General features: G+C 42.1%; 4 protein-coding genes across 4 annotated transcripts; 3 read left to right on the top strand and 1 right to left on the bottom strand.

Moving 5' to 3' along the window:
* Positions 1-756: 756 nt before the first annotated feature.
* Positions 757-8,454, bottom strand: tapt1b (transmembrane anterior posterior transformation 1b). The gene is made up of 14 exons (XM_037472828.2): positions 8,211-8,454; positions 7,130-7,260; positions 6,937-7,055; positions 6,233-6,395; positions 5,993-6,128; positions 5,548-5,645; positions 5,400-5,469; positions 5,125-5,205; positions 4,851-4,960; positions 4,301-4,360; positions 3,774-3,842; positions 3,570-3,646; positions 3,301-3,473; positions 757-2,791 (listed from the first exon to the last, which is right to left on the bottom strand). The coding sequence occupies exons 1-14, from the start codon at positions 8,386-8,388 to the stop codon at positions 2,538-2,540; spliced, it is 1,719 nt and encodes a 572-aa protein (XP_037328725.1). The 5' UTR covers positions 8,389-8,454; the 3' UTR covers positions 757-2,537.
* A 1,618-nt stretch (positions 8,455-10,072) lies between these two features.
* clrn2 (clarin 2) lies at positions 10,073-11,591 on the top strand. The gene is made up of 3 exons (XM_037472817.2): positions 10,073-10,507; positions 10,994-11,173; positions 11,284-11,591. The coding sequence occupies exons 1-3, from the start codon at positions 10,255-10,257 to the stop codon at positions 11,550-11,552; spliced, it is 702 nt and encodes a 233-aa protein (XP_037328714.2). The 5' UTR covers positions 10,073-10,254; the 3' UTR covers positions 11,553-11,591.
* A 514-nt stretch (positions 11,592-12,105) lies between these two features.
* On the top strand, positions 12,106-17,261 carry lap3 (leucine aminopeptidase 3). Its single transcript, XM_037473102.2, has 13 exons — positions 12,106-12,315; positions 12,732-12,847; positions 13,381-13,435; positions 13,520-13,625; positions 13,715-13,874; positions 14,235-14,399; positions 14,590-14,748; positions 14,842-14,966; positions 15,118-15,206; positions 15,299-15,401; positions 16,196-16,275; positions 16,509-16,621; positions 16,769-17,261. The coding sequence occupies exons 1-13, from the start codon at positions 12,202-12,204 to the stop codon at positions 16,953-16,955; spliced, it is 1,572 nt and encodes a 523-aa protein (XP_037328999.2). The 5' UTR covers positions 12,106-12,201; the 3' UTR covers positions 16,956-17,261.
* A 582-nt stretch (positions 17,262-17,843) lies between these two features.
* On the top strand, positions 17,844-19,761 carry med28 (mediator complex subunit 28). The gene is made up of 4 exons (XM_037472794.2): positions 17,844-18,050; positions 18,682-18,748; positions 18,838-18,950; positions 19,195-19,761. The coding sequence occupies exons 1-4, from the start codon at positions 17,892-17,894 to the stop codon at positions 19,396-19,398; spliced, it is 543 nt and encodes a 180-aa protein (XP_037328691.1). The 5' UTR covers positions 17,844-17,891; the 3' UTR covers positions 19,399-19,761.
* Positions 19,762-20,839: the final 1,078 nt, after the last annotated feature.

Genomic DNA, 20,839 nt, shown 5'->3' on the forward strand with positions numbered 1-20,839 from the left:
GACAACAGTGAGCTTTATTATTATTGTCATTTTATATTTCCAGATAAATGTGGATTCTCAACTGACCATTTGCATCAAATATGATTTCTACATATTGTTGATCACACATTTTCTGTTTTTATAGCGACACTATTCTGCAACAACCATCGACTCAAACGATGATTGAATATTCTTTTTGAAAATCAAACTCTTGTGAGCACTAGAGGTCAGATAGTATTTAGGCGTAATTGTAGGAGCGAATCCAACATCATGTTCTCAGATGGTGTCCGTCAGGATGGCAGGTCATTGACTCTACACTCTGCCGCTGACCTTCAGCTTTGAGGTTCATCACACAGAGAGTCAAGGCCAGTGAGATTTTGGCAAGCACACACGGCTCAGTTCAAAAAGGGGAAAACCCCAAAGTTCAACTAAAATGCAACATTATAGCCTGGTGTGAGCCTTTGATGTATCAGCACTCTCTTCTATCCGCTCACCTCCTCGTATGCTCACAGTCGCTTAACGCGATACCAGTTTAATGTAAACTCGTGTGTTGACGTAATCCAGAGGTAGATTATTCAACAGCCTTGGACCCTGAAGAAAAAAAGAGAGAAAAAAGTCCCCTAGTGTGAATGACTGTGATGACAGAGACCCCCCCTCCCCCCTCCCCCCTGAATGGAGGGGGGGACAGTGGACTGCAGTGTATTTCCCCGTGAACAGAGCCGGCAGTGACACACACGCCACTGTTCCTGTGACACACACAAACACGCAGTCACATCACAGAGTTAAAAAATGTTGTTTTTGTTTATTCTCCGTCTATCATGTAGGAAATATGTTACATAAATGGGATGTACATGAAACAATGAAATATCCCATTGATACATATAATGTGTCTTCAGGTAGTGAGATCCATTCATACACTGCAAATTTTCTCTCTCAAACACACACACACACACGTAATTTTTTTAAATGCCTATTTAATCCATTGCCAAAGTTGCCATTCCTTATATTCAGAGCAGAAGTTATTAAAAAAATGCTTCCGGGTATTTTTTTTAAGAGTGCAGGCTATTTCGTTTTCACGAAATAGAATATTTTTGTGAGCACTGTGACTCAATTTCAGACGGAATGGCCAGAGCACTTGGGAGCAGGTTGGACTTGGATCAGTTGGGCTTTTATCCAAGGTCATGTGACTCCCTCCTCTCCGGCCTGACAGCTTAGTCAAACAGTGCCTCCAGCTGCAGCATCAGAGAACTGTTGGGTACACGAGGATTTGGAGTGCGCCTCAATGAACAAAGCCAGCAAATTTTAGAGTTCAAGCCAAACTTTCTTTTGCTGGGGAAAAAAACAACAACCAATGGGTTCACCCAGTGCTGAATAACCCTCCATTATGCTGCATGTTATTTAAAGGCCTTTCACCCGTATCACTGTATCCTTTAACATTTCTTCATCAAATCAGACTTATTTCGCACTTCACTACAAGACAGTAGTAAAGAATTGAACCCGCTGGTGTTACACTGAGACATGGTTTTCTGTAGCAGTGAGTGTACAGATGAAGCATTAAAATAAAGAAAAATAAAATTAATTTTATATTAAAAAAATAAACCACATTCAAACTTTTCTGTCTTGGGAGTCCACTTCAAAATAAATCATCTTTACAAACAGGCACCGTCTTCTTGTTCAGCCAAATGGAGCGCGGACGCGCAGGTGGGGGGGGGGGAGCTGCACTGTCTGCACTTGCAGTTTTGTTAACTAGATAATGCAGTTGATTATTCAGGGTTTGGAAGCATGTGCGCTGCATTAACAGGTCCTAAATGCATTGCCTGGATTGATTTAATCAATTTATTTATAATGTGAAATCTAAAAATAGCCACTGAGAGGATTTCTAAAAAGAAATGTACATTTTTGGGGGTTTCAAGTAGTATTTTTAGCTGTGTTAAAAAAGGGACAGTCGTGTAAAAATAGAGATGAGCCTCGTCCGCGCTCCAAGAATGTCTGCAGGTCGATTTCAGCAAAAAGATTCTTCATTAAAAAAAACTTCATTTTAAATACCTGAACATTTTAGGCTTTTGAAGTAAAATAACAAAAATGTAAAAAAAAGAAATTCGACAAGTTTTGTTCTTTTTAAAAACAACAATGCCCATACATAAGCTTGCCTTACGAACACGTATTCGCACAGTCCAGCTGCCGTTCACACAGCCACCCAATTTCCTACTATTTCACATGTGCAGTTTTCTGCCCCAGATCCGCACGCCGGTTTATCTCACAATCCTCGCAACAAGCGAGCGCGTCGTCGTGGTTGCCACGACAACCGAGACTCGCCTGGTTCCCCGCGGTACCGACGGTACCAGATGGAAACATCCGAGGGGACCTCTGACGTTTGTGGTAACAGCGTTACGCCTTGGCTGGTTTTGTCAGTAATAAATAAATAAATACTCCGGGGGGGGGGAGGAGGGTCGGGTGCACAATACGATTCAACTCCCAGCACGCTGCGCAACCCGTGTCCGATCCCTGAACCTGGCTGCTGAGCCAGGACGCGGTCGAATGGTCGCTTCGCGTGTCCTTCAGTCTATTCGGTTGCCACAGATGGTGAACCGGTCTATTTCCAGCAAATCTTTCTTGGGCGTTCTGTGCTCGAGTCGGTCCCCTTCCAGTCCGCTGCTGGCGTTGATGATTTTGTCCTCGTCCCCCTCGTCTGGCGTGGTCAGGAATGTGTCCGAGTCGCTCATGGGGAGTGTTGGGGCGCAGCTCTCCGCCATGTTGGCAGGCGGAGGACCGTCTGCTGCCGGCGACATCTTGCTTTTGTCAGCTGACGGTTCTAATAAAGAGAAAGTGTTGTATATTATTACAAGAAGCAGGGGAACACCCACCGGTACTATAACCACGGTACAGCCATACGACAGCTTACTAACTCTAACTAAGCACAGCCGGTCTAATAAGCTTTGATTTTCTCTGCACAATGAAGCGGTTTACAATGAGTGATACTAAGCCTCTTAATCATAGTAACTGAGCCACATCATTAACCAACCAAACTAGTTAATGGGGTTACTGGTTCCCAAAAAAACAAACAAGCGTCTCAACCAACTCATGAAGCTAAAGTTAGCTAAATTAGCTAAACAACCATCACCAATAGAATCCTTCAGCAAATAGACGGCTGCCGACAGGATATGTAAAGTCTGCTTTTGTTTACTTCAGTCTGCAATCAAGAATACATTATGAGAATTATTACGAATTCTGACTGAATGTCCTGTCATTGTGGTACACTGCACACGTAGCATTCAAAAACAGACCCTTTTGACTAAAGGGTGTATTCATCAGTTTAGCCACCTTGCTGCGGTGCAGCGGAGTCGTGCTTGGTGCGGTGAGCTCTGGAGTTTGCACGGCTGGAGACAACGGAGGGGGGGGGGTCAAAGAGCTTCTCCTCCATGTTGGCCGCTTTGACAAACACGCACGATGTCCCGAGCAAAACGATGCTGTTGAGCACCTTCAGAGTGATCATCCTGCTCACAAACACACAAAACATGTACACGTGAGAAGAAAAAAAAATGACATAAACAAAAATTGTGTTCAAAATGGAAAGAACACTTGACATTTACCCCAAGTAAAACAGCAGCACACACATAAAGGAGAGAGAACCCTGGATCTTCACTGAGCTGGTTACTACTCTGATCAACTGGAAAAAAAACACAAACAAATGATCAGATTAGTGATCGGTGTATAGCCACAATAAACGCTACAACACACACACACACGCACACACACATCAATGTCAATGGATATTTTCATAAGCAGTGACTGACCAGCAGAGCTAGAGGAAGGGGGATGAAGCCCATTCTTCTGGATACCGAGTCACTGTAGTCCGTGTAAGCCTGGAGACACATATAAAACAATTTACAATTGACTGTCCAAAAGAAGAAAAAGTCAAAATAAGCACTGATACCACGAAATAAACAGTGATCAAATGTTTTATCCATAATGCTCAAGCAAAGTCAAGAATTTAAAAAGCTTTTAGGATCTGTGACTTAATTTGATCGGTGCAATTAGAGAAAGTGCAGATTATCAAATTTTAATTAATTAAAATTTGACATATTTTGTCCTTTCACATTCGCTTTCAGGAGAATGCAGCCGAGTGGGATTATACAAGAATGACGATATATAGTATAAAAAGCAATACAATGTTTAAACATACTGTAAAAAAACTATTTTTAACAAAGTGCAGTAGTGTAGGAGTATTACCAGGCAACCCCAAAATTGTATCCTTACCCCAAGCATGAGAAACTGATTCTAGTTTGGAGACATATTTGATATTTTAACTCATTTTACTCACATTTTTCTGTCGACTGCTGACCAGGTCAAAGGCAAGGCTGGCCCTGTATTCTCCGTACACCTGGAAAATGACAAAACCAGTTAATCAGCATCATCTACAGAGTTTGAGTTCAACACTTTAGAAGTAAAGGGGTTCGTCCCTTTCTGTGGATGTATTTCGTTACAACTCTCTACAACAAGAGAACACAAAAAGGGGAGGAGGTGGGAAGAAGACGTCATGACGAAGAAGTCAGTCTGCCCCTCACCCACTGCCTGCATACCCTAGAAGGGGCCACTTTGCACAAGCTTTTTTGGGTTACTTTGAATGTACTGTTCTGACATGGTACTGTTACAATAAATAGCATGCCAGGCTAACAGTTGTAGTGACTAGGCTAAAAGTCTCTGACTGAAAAAATGGAAAAATAAGTCGATTAACTGAGCAAACGTCCTCCACAGCACCTTTGGTGAGGTTAATGAGTTGTCTGGGATATCATGTCTTTTAAAAACACACTTACATGTAACTACAACCCAAAGAATGAACTGTTAAAGTATGTATGTAAAAAGGGACTCACATCAGCACTGATGTCATTGAATTTGGTGATGAAGGCATGCTTCACAACGTCCACTGCAACCTCTGAGGCTATCACCATGATTACATCAGGAAACAGCACCCACAAGTGGTCTAAAAACAACCATAAAAAGTGATTAGAGTCAATATAACATTAGCTTTAACTGACAGTGGCAGTTCTATGCTGAGCCGCACTAAGACGCGTGATGTAACTTTTGTCACGAAACAGCTGTGGCGATTTCAGTAATGTTACATTACATCTGCGCTGCGTTAGTTACCAGGGTTCCATGAGAACTGCTCCATGTTTCTCAGACAGACGATGAGCAGAAGGATGTAGTTGGTGAACCTCTCTTTTATGTCTGTGGGGAGGGAGGGAGGGTGGAGACAATCCTGGATTAACCTACTTTGAACTCACTGCGGCTGAGCACGATTCCATAAATTTACCTTGTACCAAATAACCAAGTTCAAAGGCTGAGAAAATACCAAAATATCCACAGCCTGCTGATTTTGCGGCAAGCATTCTTCTTTTTTTTAGGTATCATTCAACACTTACCGCTGTTGGACATCTGGAAAAGGTTGTTCTTTTCAAACTTCTTGAACACGCTTCCTTTGATCTCCACAAACTGCAACAGAAAAAAAAAAAATCCCATCTTCGCTCATGCAGCATGTCTATTGTTAGTTAAATGTTGCACAATACTCACGTTGTTTGACATCATAATGGTAAGCAGGGACTTGTTGTGGGAGTTGAAGGCTACGTTTAGAGTGGTGGCCTGAACCATGATGAGGATGGCATGGAGAACTAGACACAAACGTGCTGAGGGAAAAAATAAATACACTAGAGGCTAAAGTAGAGAAAATCTTGCTGCGTTGATGATGAAATACACGTTCTAATTGTATTCAGAAGATTCATTTGTAAGTTGCATCTGTTGTCTGACCAACAGTCTGAAACCTAAAGAAATGTAATTTACTATCACAGAAGAACAAATACAATTCTAATTTTGCTCATAAAAAATAAACCCTATAAACCCATATTTTTTCATATAAACTAAGATGATCAACTACCAGCTTACTGTTGAATACACTGAGAAAATAACATGCATGCATGTGAACAAATGCACGTGTAGACGCGTCTCTCTGTGAGGATACAGACGTAGAGCACAGCCATGAGGAAGTGAGGGATCACGCCTATGTGCGCTCTCTTCTTCTCCTTGGGTTCGGTGGCTGTCCAGTACAGAGCGTCCAGGATGTCCTGACCAAATGATGAGAACAGCCGGTCCGCCACCTGACAACACAACAGGTGAGGAGTGCAAATAGTTAGTGGCTCACTGTGCAGTACAGTCAAGAGGAATAGACGTCGTTATTGTCGTGTGAGTCATCTGCGTGCACCTCTAACATGTTGTATATGATGTACAGTTTGATGACAGACTGTCCCCTGATAAGGTGGTACATCATGGAGTAATCCACGTAGCTCATCATTGAGTAACACAGCACCATGATGAAGCCCTTCAGCACATCACACACCTGAGCTGGCTGCAGCAGGCGGGAGCCACTAATGCACACATATTTAGACAAAGACAAATCACACATTGAAGAAAAGGTAGACTTAGGAAGTTTAGAGAAAAAAACAGAACAATTTGACATCCGTTTAACAATAACAAATGGAGCTCTACTGCCCTCAGGAGGTTAAGAACAATATTGCACAGGTCAATCAAATTAAGTCCAAAATAAAAAGGTATTTAATTTACAGTTTTATCAAAACAGGAAAAGAAGTAATTCCTCCTTTTTGAGAAAGTGAAAACTTTGAGTTCTTAACTTAACTTAACTTGAAAAATGACTTGAAAAGTATTGACATAACTCAATTGATTAGCAACAAAAAATGTATCAAACCATCATTTTGACTTGCATAACTCGTTTAACATCCTAATAAACAAATTGATAGAGGAGCTCTAATGCCATTTATAAAATAGGTTAGGTTGTTAAAATACCTATTTACGGGTGTAAAATACTCTGTGAGAGGTTAACTATGGACAATGGTTAATTTAGCAAATCTATTTTCATTTGCATCCCCAATAATTACATCTATACTTTACCTGAGGCCACAGCAAGGCAACGTGATGAGCCGTAAAAGGGCCAGAATGACCCTGAGGGGCAGCAGGGTGAACACATAGAGGAAGGCATCCAGACAGAGGAAGAAGCCGAATGTCATTAACTAAACAGAGAGAATGAGAGTCAGACCCAAAGAAGGAGAATATTCTGCAAACATCCCTGTGTTTGTGTGGTTACCTTCTCCAGCTCCTTGGGGATGCGGAGGCAGGTGTAGACCCGCTCTCTGCGCTCTGTGTATTTGGCCTCGTTGTGTTCCAGGAAGTATCCTCTAGTCAGCTCAGTGGTTATGAATCTGACCAGAGACAAGTCTAGAGGAAGAATTGGAAAAAAAGTATTAAAAACACACGCATAACCTTGTAACCGTCTCAGGGGAATTTACCTGCCATAGATCTCTTACACTTAGTGATAGAAAAACGTTACAACCGCGGATGTATCCATTCACAGGTTAACGGCATGTGCCTGTATTTTTCCCTGGGAACAGATAAGAGTCCTTCGACAACACTACGGAAATTTGCATAGATAAGAGATAGCGTCGCTATATCACCAAACACATGTGGAAAGACAAACATCACAACCAAATGACATTGGCGAACAACTCAATTAAAAACCATAAACCTGCAGCTGTGACAGCCTTCACTGTGAAGGCAATTCACCCCCCTAAGGGATCAATAAGCAAACAGGAAAAGCAAAGGTGTAAACATTAAAAAGAGGGATTAGTATCACCTGTGCTGTTCATGAAAAAACGGGTCTCTTTAAATCAGTAGTTACGTTAAAACTTCAAAGAAGTGCACGACTAAATCACCGAGGGGCTTTGGCTAGATCCTAGATGCTTGGTCCACCATAACAAACAGCCGTCCGCTGTCGTATTTATCGTAAACAACTCAGCAGCAGTCTTACTTTGACAGTCACATTTGTCTCCTGCTTGTTTATTTGCAGCAGTTCTGTCTCGCGCAGTAATTTGCATGCACAAAGCAAAAATCTGGCCACACAACGACACTTAAACGTCCTCTTCATTCGAATTATGAACTCGGAACATCCCCCCTAAAACCTGCCGAGGCTAAACGCCAGTGACTGTTGACGTTAACCGATTTCAATCGTAACTGCGTACTCACGCAACAGATCTCAAGCAGAGTAGTAATACTATTAAACCAAACACTGGTTCGCCAGTAACGTTGAATAAAAGCAAAACAAACCCATCACCAGCTATCTAAGCTAGCGCTGTCAAACTGTTGTCTGTAACAACGACGCTAGCGCTCACCTGACAGGTTGCGTTTCTTGCTCTTACTGCCGCCATTTTTATCGTGAAACCCCAACGTCTCCGTGACTCCGTCCTTCTCCTCGTTCTTTTCTGTGTTGGAAGCCTTCCCGCTCTTCTCCTTGTCCTCCTTTTCCTTCTCCTGCTCCTCTCCTATACCTGACGACAGCGAGTCCGCCATCTTCGCCAAACGGTCTCATCCGATGCCCGAGAGAGCGACTGACATCTGCGTCACACCCAATGACGTCATTACGTCGACACGGTTACAAGCAGAGCCGTAGAAAACGCCAGTCGCGTAGAAGGAACGTTAAGAAACACTGTCACGTAGACTTCAAGTCCTGGCGGGCAATTTGAATGGGCAGATATTGATAGAAACGAAAATGATAGAACTAGTATTTCTGATCATAAACTACATTAACATATGTGTACCTCATTGAAATATGTTAGCTAAAGCTTACGGGAAAGGAATGGTGTGAAATTGAGGGGCATCCACCTGACCCTTGGTTCAACCCACCTTTTACGAGAGTGTCAAGGAATTACTGTGGTCTTCAGAAGATTTTATTACAAAGAGCTGTGTTCTTTTTCAAGACTAAATAATTAGATATATGAATAAATATTTAGAATTAAATATAGCATTAAAGTCCATTAAGGTTCAGAGCAGGATTAGAAGTTGTTACTCATAATTTACGTTGAATATTATTGTCAGCAATGTCACTATATAAAGGTATTTCTATTTATAAGAAACAAACTATATAAACAGTAAACTACAAACAGATAACACTACTTTTTGAAGTAGTGCTTTTGAGAAGAAATGCCTTTTGACTATAGCTGCCATGCAGTGTTTGTGTAAACATATATGAGATCAGTGGTGGAGAGATTATTCTAAATTAATCTCTTTATTTATTTGCTTTAAATTATGATTATGATGTGTTTATCCATGCTAACATTGGGGAATCTGATGATGGGGAAGCTGAGCATCTCTCATTGTTTCTTTGTAAAAGAAAATGTATACAACCTTAAAAATATAACAACAATATAAATATAGAAGCACTGATTAGATTAGAATAACAAGATAAAGATACAGCAATCTTCAATAAGCAAACATCACCTTGACAAAGTCGAATATACAATATAAATATTAAAGGGCCCCATTATAAATTATATCATTAACCATAAAAAGTACCAAAATATACAATTTAACAATATTGGTCAAAAGTATAAGAATATACAACATTAACACGATAAAGTAAAATACACAATGTATCAATATCCATAAAAAATGACTCCATTACAAACGATTACATAACAAGATAAAAAAACAAAATATCCTTGTAAACCAAGTGATATATGTGTGTGATGACGTGTCGTCTATAGGCTACATGCCCTTTCGTTGGAGAGAATTTTATAGAGTCACAAATAAACTATTAAACCCAGAAGGCCTGCATTACGTGCTCCACATAGCGCTCGAGTAAACGAAGCCCATGCACTTCCTTACTTTACACCACGAAATGCAGATACACATTAATGAACAAGTGGAGTGTACAAGAAACTAGATTAGAATCCATGTGCAACTATAAATCCTTACGTGAACTCCCCTTGACCCGACCTTTAGGGAGTCAAAGAGCACCGCATCAGTCACTCTGATGCCATTAAATATATGCTTGCATGGTTTTATTATCCCCAATTGTGATGCATTTCCTGACTCGAAAGGTTAATTCGTCGGCTGAATAAAGAGGAGAGAGCAGAGGGAGGGAACCAGGGACACTGTGCAGGGATAGAGTTTCTCCCCGGTAACGGATCTCTTTGACCACCATAGATTCGGTTTCTCCTCCACTGCGGACTCGCATAACAAACGCACGCGACGTTTTAACCGAAGAAAAAAAAAGATCTAGCATTTACCCAACAATGAATCGTTTCCTCTGTTGTTGTTGTTGTTTTTGTTTTTGTTTTACGAACCATAGAATAAACTCATGGTGATCGCCGAGCGTGCTGCGCGGTCGCTGCCCGGCGTCCTGTTACCTTCCTCCGGGCACCATGGGTTCGTGAGATGCCTTCGCTGTGGAAACGCATCACCTTCTCGGTGGCCTCGGTGCTCTGTGTCGGCTCCGTGGGGCTCCTGGTCGTGGCCCTGTCCACGGAGCGGTGGGTCACCGGACGGATCCTGTGTAAGACCGGGGCGGAGATAGTGAACGCGTCCCACCCGGAGCTGGAGCAGTTCATCGGGGACATTTACTACGGCTTGTTCCAGGGAGGAAAGACCAAGAGGTGTGGGCTCGGCAACAGGCGCTCCAAAATATACAGTAAGTGTCAAATGCTGCTCTCTGTTCGTTTATTAGACAAAGGGTTGAACATGAAGTAAACTAAAACCAAATAAAGACGTTTATTACTTGAAATATAAAAAATACAGAAAAAATATGTAAAATAATTGCGAAATAACAATAATCTATTCTCCATTTACAGATCGGCCCACATTTATCTCCTTTATTAACCAACCAAGCAAACTTACAACCTATTTTAAAAGCAATTAAGTCCTCGAGATCACAGAGCTTTCAAACACACCAAATCAGGCTGAATTGATGCACAGGCATATACATATATACATACATATATATCACAAGGCACATTACTTGTAACGCAGACACTTTTGCGGCTGATGTATTGACTTATATATAATATATAACATATAACGCATTAAATTACAATTTCACATTGAAACGGGCTCCAAAGTTGCGTCCACACGTTATGCTGTGTTCTTAATGCTTTCTTAAATCTGTGCTTTGGTCCAGTCTTCCCAAAACTTGTGCGGACGTTGAATGGCGGCCTTCACATGATGGTGATCCTGTTCCTGCTGGTGGCCGTGGGTTTCGCGCTGGTCAGTCTGTCTTTCTGCATATACAACGCACGCAAAGTTCCCTACCAGAGCATCAAAGGGCTCAAAGGATTGTACCTGTGGAACTTCATTGCTGGTGTGTAAAGCAACTTTTCACATTCACTCTTTCTTTTCGAATCCTTGATCATTTTGTTATTTCTACATTTTCTGGTGCACCTGAGCTTCACCTCTCACATTTTCTTCCAGCCCTTTTCGGAGCCCTGGGCGTGCTGTGTTTCCTGGCAGCCCTGAGACACCACAGTCTGACCGAGCGGATAGCCAATCACCAGGAGAACTTCTTTGTGCTGGATGTCCTGGACGACAGCCTGGACTGGTCCTTCTGGCTGGGTGTGGGCAGCGTTGCGACTCACTTCGCCGCCTGCGGAGTGGTTGCCATGAGCCGGATCAAACTGCCCAAACCGGAGATCAAGAAACCTGAAGAACCCACCATTTCTGCTCTGGACCTCCTCTATTGAAGGACCAAGAAGTGCTTACTTTACCACTAGTAAGCCACAATGACTGACAGCAGTGTGAAACCAGCACTGTGCCAGTGCCAAGGGTCCTGCATCACAAATTTGCCCTTTGTATTCTGGACATCCTGTGCTGGATATATTCTATATCTGCAAATGTAAATACATGACTGTTTTTTATTATATGTATAGAATGTAATTAACTGATCTTCTTTTTTGTCGCTTTGTGGTTCGCTTAAAGTCCTGTCTTTGGTAGCTATTAATCCTGAATATGCATTAATAATGATTTATTTGTCGAATAAGTACTAAGAAACTACTAAGAAATAGCTATTATAAGACATCTTCGTCACTGATGATATTTTGTATTATTAGTTGCATTCTGAAGTTAGCAATCAACCTACACTATTCTGTAATATAGTGGAATATAACAGTATTAGAACATAGAAGTATTTTAAAAATGCAATTGTTAAGTACTTGAGTAAATGTACTTAGTTACTTTCCGTGCGCTTCTCGCCGCTGCCGCCATGCGGCGACAAACGACTTCCCTGGTCGCGTTTTGGTGACGTAGAAACAACGCGACGGCGTCAGGTCGATCGACTCTTTTTACTCGCATGCGACCTCTACATCTCTGAGCTAAGGGGTTATTTCGGGGTTTATGTATGTACAGCAGATGACAATGCTTCTTTTGAGGAAAACCGTGCCGACGGCAGGGCGGACAAAATACTGCAGGTTATTTTCTGCGTCACAGACCCACCTGAACGACAGAAAGGTAAGTAGCCGTTAGCCTCTCAAGTATTAACTCACTGATAGTTATATCAGTGACTCTTACATGTTTCGTGTTTAGGTGTCAACTACTTGGCCACCCAGTCTTTAATCTGCTTTAATTATGGATGTTTTTCACAGATGTATTATTAATTGTTTCAAACACTATTCAAACAGTTTATTATTTAAATATGAAAAAAAACATTATGTCTATGGGTTTTAAAACCAGAGGAAAATTAATTGAGTTTGAAACAAAGGGCAAAATGACCCGAAAATAATTCAAAAGCAATTATCTTGTCCAGAAACATAACAAGCAAGCACAGTGGTTCATTTTTCTCATAAGGACTACAGATATTGACGTTAACTGACATAATTGTGCATTGATTTGGTTTGTGGTTTCTTTTTCCTTTTGTTTATGTGCAGGGTCTGGTGCTCGGTGCTTTTGAGAAGGAGGGAGAGGAGGCTGGCCTTCATCTTACTGAAGCAGCTGCCAGATTTGATCAAAATACTTCTGGAAAACTCTCTGAACTGCTGAAAATGTGAGTTGTCAGTACCAAATTTATGGGAGGATGACAATAGTTTTTGATTCCATTTCAAGACAAAGGCTTTTTTGTCTCACTGTATATTGTCATAGATAAACATTTCTCCAAACATAAATTATGAAACGATCTATTGATAAATTAAGCAGAAGTAATTGACTGATAATCTGAGAGACCAATGTCCTGTGGATATCTGTACTGATATCACAAATATCAGATCATAATCTGAACTGTCCGAAGGTGTCAAATCAAACTGATAATATTGAAGCAGATGTAGAGATCTACATTTATCACTGTTTCTTAGTCATCGCCAATTGCAACCTTGTAAGTTGTAGTGAACAAGGTACGAGTACACGCATAAAATGCCCAGCAAATGGTTGAAATATGTTAGCATTGTTATGTTGGCATAATGCAAACAAGAAAGACAAAATACATACTGCTGTATCCATGGATACCACGCTGACAGGCTGTGCCTCGGTCTAATTAGTTGCAGAGTTGGTTGATAAGGTGGGTTATGTTTTTGCTCCCTCCAGCTCTGGACCGACTCTCAAGAAAGGCAGAAGCAGGATATTTTATGGAATCCACAAGGTAACAAGGAGCGACATAAGAACAAGACAAATCCAATCCTTTGACAACGTCAAAGTCACTCAATCTTCCTTGTGCCTTCCCCAGGACTTTCCGTGCGTGGCAGTAGTCGGGCTGGGTAAGACCAGTGCAGGTGTGTGTGGATCAGAAAACTGGGACACCAGCAAAGAGAACATCAGACAGGCGGCATCAGGTAAGATACACGTGTCTTCTCCATTTCATGTAATGACCAATTATCTTCTCTTACTCGAGTTGTTACCCTTTGTATTGCTTTGTGTTCAGTTGGCTGCCGCCTCCTCCAGGACCTGGAGCTCAACCACGTGGAGGTGGACGGCTGCGGTGACGCCCAATCAGCGGCGGAAGGCGCCGCTCTGGGTTTGTTCCAGTATGACGAACTCAAATCCAAGAAGAAGACTAAAGTAACCACACAGCTCCATGGAAGGTAGGCCGAATACCAATCCGCGCTCGAATGGACTCTCAGACTTTGAGGCGTGCTCCCGCTGACTCTGTTTACGGCTTTCCCACTGTCAAATATTTGAGTGTTTAGAGCTTTTAAAAAAAAAATCTCCTCAAGGTGACGCGATATGTTGCAGCAAAGTGCTATCGCTTTTTGTATTTACACCATTTCAAGTTCTTACAGACTCCAACACTCGGACATTTACCAGGGGACATCAGCAGGTCACTGAGGTTTCAGGGTTTACACCAACCACTGAGCTGTAGCTGTAGTGTTTGTCACTAGAGGGCTATTACAGATATACACAGCGGCATACTAACGTGCGTGCGTGCGTGCGTTTGTTCTTAGTTCTGACTCGGTCGGGTGGCAGAAAGGAGTCAAGTATGCGGATGGCCAAAATCTGGCACGGCTTCTCATGGAAGCTCCCGCCAATCACATCACTCCTACTGCTTTTGCCAACACAATCGAAGAGAGGATGGCGACGTATTCTGAAAGAGTCACAATAAATAAAAGGTGTGTAAATGTTATGTGTATTTTTGTTACTTGTTTATTTTAACGGTGTCTTATTAGTGTTGCCATTTGACTGCAGGAGGCTTTTTTTTAAAAACATTTCAATCAAATTATTGTATCACTTCCTCCTTTTTTGACACCCTGAAAATCCGATGAAGGAAGAGTGTTTTGATGTCTGCATGGGTTTCTTTAGATCTCAGGCCTGGATAGAGCAGCAACAAATGGGAGCGTTTCTCAGTGTGTCCCGAGGCTCAGAGGAGCCCCCTGTCTTCCTGGAGCTACATTACAACGGTTCTCCTGACGGCAAGCAGGCCCCACTGCTCTTAGTGGGCAAGGGCATCACCTTCGACAGGTAAACCATAATGACTTGCTCTCAAGCCCGTTAACTCGCATGAAACAATGTTAGGAAGCATTCGTTAACATCGTTTTCACTCCCCCTTGGTAGTGGTGGCATTTCTCTGAAACCATCTCCTTCTATGGATGCGATGAGAGCCGACATGGGGGGAGCGGCCACAGTCTGCGCATCCATCGTCACAGCAGCGGCTCTTAAACTACCAATCAACATTGTTGGTAAACATTCTCAAAATTAATTTTCTTTCTTCTAATAGATCATATATTTAGAGAATCTATAAATATCCAGAGATCACATTAGTTTGTAATTATTCTTGTAAAGAACACTAAACTCCTAACCTATCCATTTCCACTGGTTTCAATGACTCAGGTCTGGCTCCCCTGTGTGAGAACATGCCCAGTGGAAAAGCCACGAAACCAGGGGATGTTGTCACGGCCAAAAATGGAAAGACGATCCAGGTGCGTTAGAATATCGGCATTATGTTCGTGTGATGTATTTGTGAATGTATGTGTGGAGACGGGTGAAGAGTTTTTATTGTTGTTTTGTCCAGGTCGATAATACAGATGCAGAGGGCCGACTGGTTCTCGCTGACGCACTGTGTTACGGACACACCTTCAACCCCAGAGCCATCGTCAATGTCGCAACGCTGACAGGTGTTTTTTTTTAAATATTTTATATTTACAACTTTTCTTTAGGGAAATTCGAACCACCGCTGATATTGTATCTTTTGTTGGGTACCAAACAATCTGATGGAGAACAACTAAAAAGCTGGTTCTCGAGGAAGAAGTTTTCAAGGAATTTGTATAAAACGCAAAATTATTATACAGTCATGGGCACATGAAGAGGAAGTGAAATGTAGGAATATTCTGTGATTAATCACAAAGTAAGAAGGAGTTAAAAACAGAGGTGTGTCAGAGGTGTTTACACCCACAGGCCAATGTGCTTATTAAGCAGGCGCAGTGGTACGAGGCTTTGATGCATAATTCCAAAGTATCTGTTAAACCTGAAATTACGGTACAGGATGCCTCTTTTTTTTAATCCTGTTTCAACCTGTCACCGTGTTCTCATTCATGACACATGAGGTCCAGCTGTAGTCTCAAGGATTAGTGCTCATAATCCGCTGATTCTTTGTGACACCAGAGAACTGAAATGAATTAACTGTTAATTAATGAGGTGTCAGAAAGTGCTGCGCCCACTGCAGTTAGATTTCAACACGCGACCACCGAGTGTTGCTTGTGATGCAGGAGGACGGTTACCATAACGTTCTAATGACAGAAACACCCAGCCAGGCTTGCATCTTGGTAATAGAAAGTCAGTTTGAGCATGAGATGGAGCGGAACATAAGGCCAGAGCTGTTAAGGACCAACTGAAGTGAACTAAAAGTTGTAATGCTAAGATGTGAAAATATAAACTGTACATTTTTTTTTTAATGTCTTTTGTCTCCCAGGTGCGATGGATGTTGCTCTTGGCTCAGCGGCAACTGGAGTGTTTACAAACTCTGACTGGCTCTGGGAGCAGCTGCACAAGGTTCTGTGTGTGCACAATCAACATATAGCAACCTCTCAGTCTATCAGCTCCTGTGTTGACTAATGCTGTGTGTGTGTGTGTGTGTGTGTGTGTGTGTGTGTGTGTGTGTGTGTGTGTGTGTGTGTGTGTGTGTGTGTGTGTGTGTGTGTGTGTGTGTGTGTGTGTGTGTGTGTGTGTGTGTGTGTGTGTGTGTGTGTGTGTGTGTGTGCGCGTGTGCGCGCGCTCGTGCGTAGGCTAGTGTTGTGACAGGTGACAGAGTGTGGCGGATGCCTCTGTTCCAGCATTACACCAGACAGGTGACTGACAGCCAGCTGGCTGACCTCAACAACATTGGCAAGTACAGTCGGTACGTATCCCGCCACTCCTCTTTGCCTCCATTTCAAACTGAGGGCGCATAACTTCATCCAGGATTAATGATGAGAATAAACTGGATTGAGCAGGGAGCATAGCTCTATGAAGCCTGAATCTGACTATCTCCTGGTCATCTTTCTAGTTCTGGCGGCGCATGCACAGCAGCTGCATTCCTCAGAGAGTTTGTCTCCGCTCCTCATTGGGCACATCTGGACATCGCAGGTGTGATGAGCAACAAAGACGAAGTTCCGTACCTTAGAAAAGGCATGTCTGGTAGACCTACGCGTACGCTGGTGGAGTTTGCTGCTGGATTGGCCAACAGTGGCTGACACGAATAGCAGCACAAGACTCTCTGACTGTGAGCCTCTTCTTTGAAAAGATTGGACCATGATGCCTCAGCAATGGCCAGGTATAGAAGTCAGAAATTGACAAGATTGTATCCATTTAGAGCTCTGGAAATGGGATTCACTGCCGTATTTAAACCAACTAGACGGGTTTAATGTTCACAAGCAGCTAATCAATGTAAGATACAGGTTCAGTGGATCCCCACATTTTGTGATTTCAGCGAAGGACGCTGGGTTGTCACTTTCGTACCTTTGGATAATTTATGTTGTACAAAATAAAGTCTTATCATTAATTATGTGTGTGACACATTTGTAATCTCTGTCGCTCTTTAGTCGACACTACACCAACGCGCACTTCCTCACACCCAAACATTACACTCGTATGTGATTTATTTTTCTTTTCTTTTTTTAACACCTCGTTGCAGTATCACAGGCATTAATGTGCTGCTGGAATAGCGTTCACTCTTCTGAGATGGCTTGCCAACAATTTGGGAAATTGACTGCAGTGATTTGCCCCAATTCAGCCACAAGAGCATTAGTTCAGGCTGAATGCAGATATTGGAATTCCATCAGATATGGCATCCATCAAGTCAAGTTTTTAGCTTCCCCAAACCGTTGCCACAAACTTGATGGCATAGTTGGTTTAGGACTAAGCTGCTAAACTGCAGTGAGGAGTTGTTTTTTCCTTTTAAAATTGTCTCGGATTTAAAGTAGAAGGTATATGCTGTCATTCTTATTCCTGTATTCATGGCCAGGGGGCTCTGACCTCCAGCTTTGAAAGCACATTGTGTGCTTTTGCATCAAAATGTTTGTAACCGACCCAAGGTTAACCATGAAAAAGGAGAACTGGGTTCATCCCGGTTGTCCTCGGAGGTGCGTCGCTCCGTCTGCGCATGTGCTGACTGGGTAGAGGAAGTCAAGATGGCGTCGTCCATGAGTGGGATGTTCTCCGGTCAGCAGCCGCCCAGCGTCCATCCCGTCGGGGGTCCCGGTACACCGGGCCAGCCTGGCTTTCCCGGTACAGCTACCAGAGCTCCGGAAAACAACACGCTGGTGGACGAACTCGAGGCTTCCTTTGAGGTAAAGCTAAGCAGAAGAGGTTAGCTGAGCATGCTAACTGTTGTTAGCTTATTTAGCTAGCCAACGTTAACTGTTAACGTTAGCCTAAAATTATGTTTTCATGTTTAGCATTGGCCGGTGTTGCTAAGATACTGCACTCATGTGGTATGGCTGTGTGTGTTTTTTTTTACCACGTCTTTGTTGAATTGACCATTTAACTAAATGAGCTAATGCTACTTAGCTAAGTTACCTTCAGCCTGACCGGCTTCACATCACATGCATCGTGATATAATTTAATATTATTTACCCAACGCCTCCCAGATCTTGCGTACGTCCTGTACACTTAAAACAGCTACAGATGTTGACCGATGACACGAACAATTAAAACATTTCTGCAAATCGTATGTACTCAATTAACTGCAAATGCATCACAGTAACACTGTAAAAGAGAACTATTTCATAAGGCACTTTAAGAAGCATTGATTTTGGTCACATTAACATAATATTTTGGTTAGTTTTATTTGGGGATTTTTCACATGGTTTATGTTAGATATTTTATATACCGTATTGTGTCTTTTTGACATTAGTTTAGGGGTAAGTGAAGGCAATTTGATTTATTCCAATTTCACTCATGCTGTGTTTTCTTCTTCAGGCATGTTTTGCATCCCTGGTTAGTCAGGATTACGTTAACGGAACTGATCAGGAGGAGATCCGGACTGGTGAGTTTTTCTGTTTACGTTTTAGTTTTAGTTTACCTCATATTGCAACCAGCATATTGACGTTCATCTTTTTGTCTGTTTTATTACAGGTGTTGACCAGTGCATACAGAAGTTTCTGGATGTAGCTCGGCAGACAGAGTGCTTCTTCTTACAGAAAAGGCTTCAGCTGTCTGTACAGAAACCAGAACAGGTGGTAAAAGAGGTACATTATTATATCTACATGCATTTTTATTCATCTATACCGTTTTTTATGGGAAATTTTGGTTTTGATCTGCAAGTTTTGTGTGTAAACACAAAGTGAACTCAGGAAGTTCTCAAACTCCTCGTTGAAAACTAGCTAGCTTAAACTTGGAACATGCTGTCAGTGTTTACGTAAAATGCAATTCTCTCAATTTGTCAATGTGCCTTTTCTCTTCTCACATACATTTTTTTGTGTATCACTACAGGACGTGTCAGAGTTGCGTAATGAGCTACAGAGGAAAGAATTGCTGGTTCAGAAACACTTGTCCAAACTGCACCACTGGCAACAAGTTCTCGAGGACGTGAGCGTTCAGCACCGCAAACCCACGGACCTTCCTCCTAGTGGACCGCTAGCCTTTCTGGAGCAGGCTTCTGCCAGCCTGCCGCCTGCCCCATTGAAACCAAATTAATACACCACAGTTACAGTCACATTAGTCTTCTGTCGAATCAAGTTTGTTTACCACAAGGATGTGATGTTGAACATTGACCTGCAAGAGGAAGCGATACAGAAACTCTTGCATTAAACCACCACAAACGTTAAAGCCTAGTGTGATTTTGTACCTTACTGTTACTACACACACACACACACACACACACCGTGTTCATCGCGTGATGCCTGCCGTCAAGTGTCAACCTATAAGGACACGGAAGAACAATTATTTGTTGCTGTCCAGCAGTTGGGACGTCATTACATCCATTATTTTATGTCTGTTTTGTTTTATGTAAATATTTCTACTATTTTTTTACTGTAAAATAAAGTATTTGGACTTTGACTTTATTTTTAAGCATTTTCTATTTGAAAATATATATTTTTTTGAAGGGGGGGATTCCACCTGTTTAACAGATGAGTTCACGAGTCATGGAGCGTTGTACTCTGAACAAACAGTTGTTTGATGTATTGTGATTTAACCTATTGTTTAATCTGGAAAAACTAAACCTATGGTGTAGATCTATACGATAACATGGATTTGAATGCGTTATGGGAATTGTGGAATCAGCATTGCTCCGGGCTATGAGTCGTGATCCTGCCTTCTGCTGCTTCAGTTTAGCCATTTGTCTGTTTAATCTGTCTCACAGGTTTCCAAACTTAATGAACATGCACCTGAATTAGTGGATTTCATTACAAAAGTCCTATGATTTGAAATCACATTGTTGTATAAAGTTGCAGTGTGCTCATTTTGGGGGAGGGGGGGGGAACAAAACAAACAATGTGACTTGCTGTATGAAATCATAACGGAGAGAATACTTCAGATGAGCCGTTCCTGAGCACCCTGACAGCGGGTCGTCTCTAACGCATTCAGCGTCTTCACACCACAACAGACTTGTTCTCCGCAGCTTCACAGCTATTTGCCGATCCACGGACTGTACAGCCAGACACAAATCTCCACAGATGGACTCCGAGCTCAAAAACTCTTGCAGAAGATGGGTTTGTGGTCTTGACGTGATAGAACAGGATTTATTATTGAATTTCAGCACTACCGATGGGCTTTTCCTCTTTTCATTCATTCTCTTATTAAGTTCATGTCTGAAAATTTGGAATGATTCTCTAGTTTAATATTTTTGTCTATGCCATATTAATTAAAATCGATAATTACATTTCTAATTCTAGATTTGTACAAAATAAAGGCCCTATTCCAGTGGGCAGTCTTGCACCTCCCTCTGCTGATTTACACAATCAATGTACAATGAGTTTTTAAGGTCATTGTTTTTTTGGATTTGCTCTTGATTTAGTGTCAAAGTAATGATTTCTGATTTATTTCTCTCGAGCTTTGGCTTTAGTTCATCCCCTGTGATGGTTTTCCTCATGCAACCCGGCGGGTCTCCCACAGCTAGAGGGAGACAGTGCTTTCT

The sequence above is a fragment of the Pungitius pungitius genome, chromosome 9 (assembly GCF_949316345.1).
Source record: "Pungitius pungitius chromosome 9, fPunPun2.1, whole genome shotgun sequence".
NCBI lineage: Eukaryota > Metazoa > Chordata > Actinopteri > Perciformes > Gasterosteidae > Pungitius > Pungitius pungitius.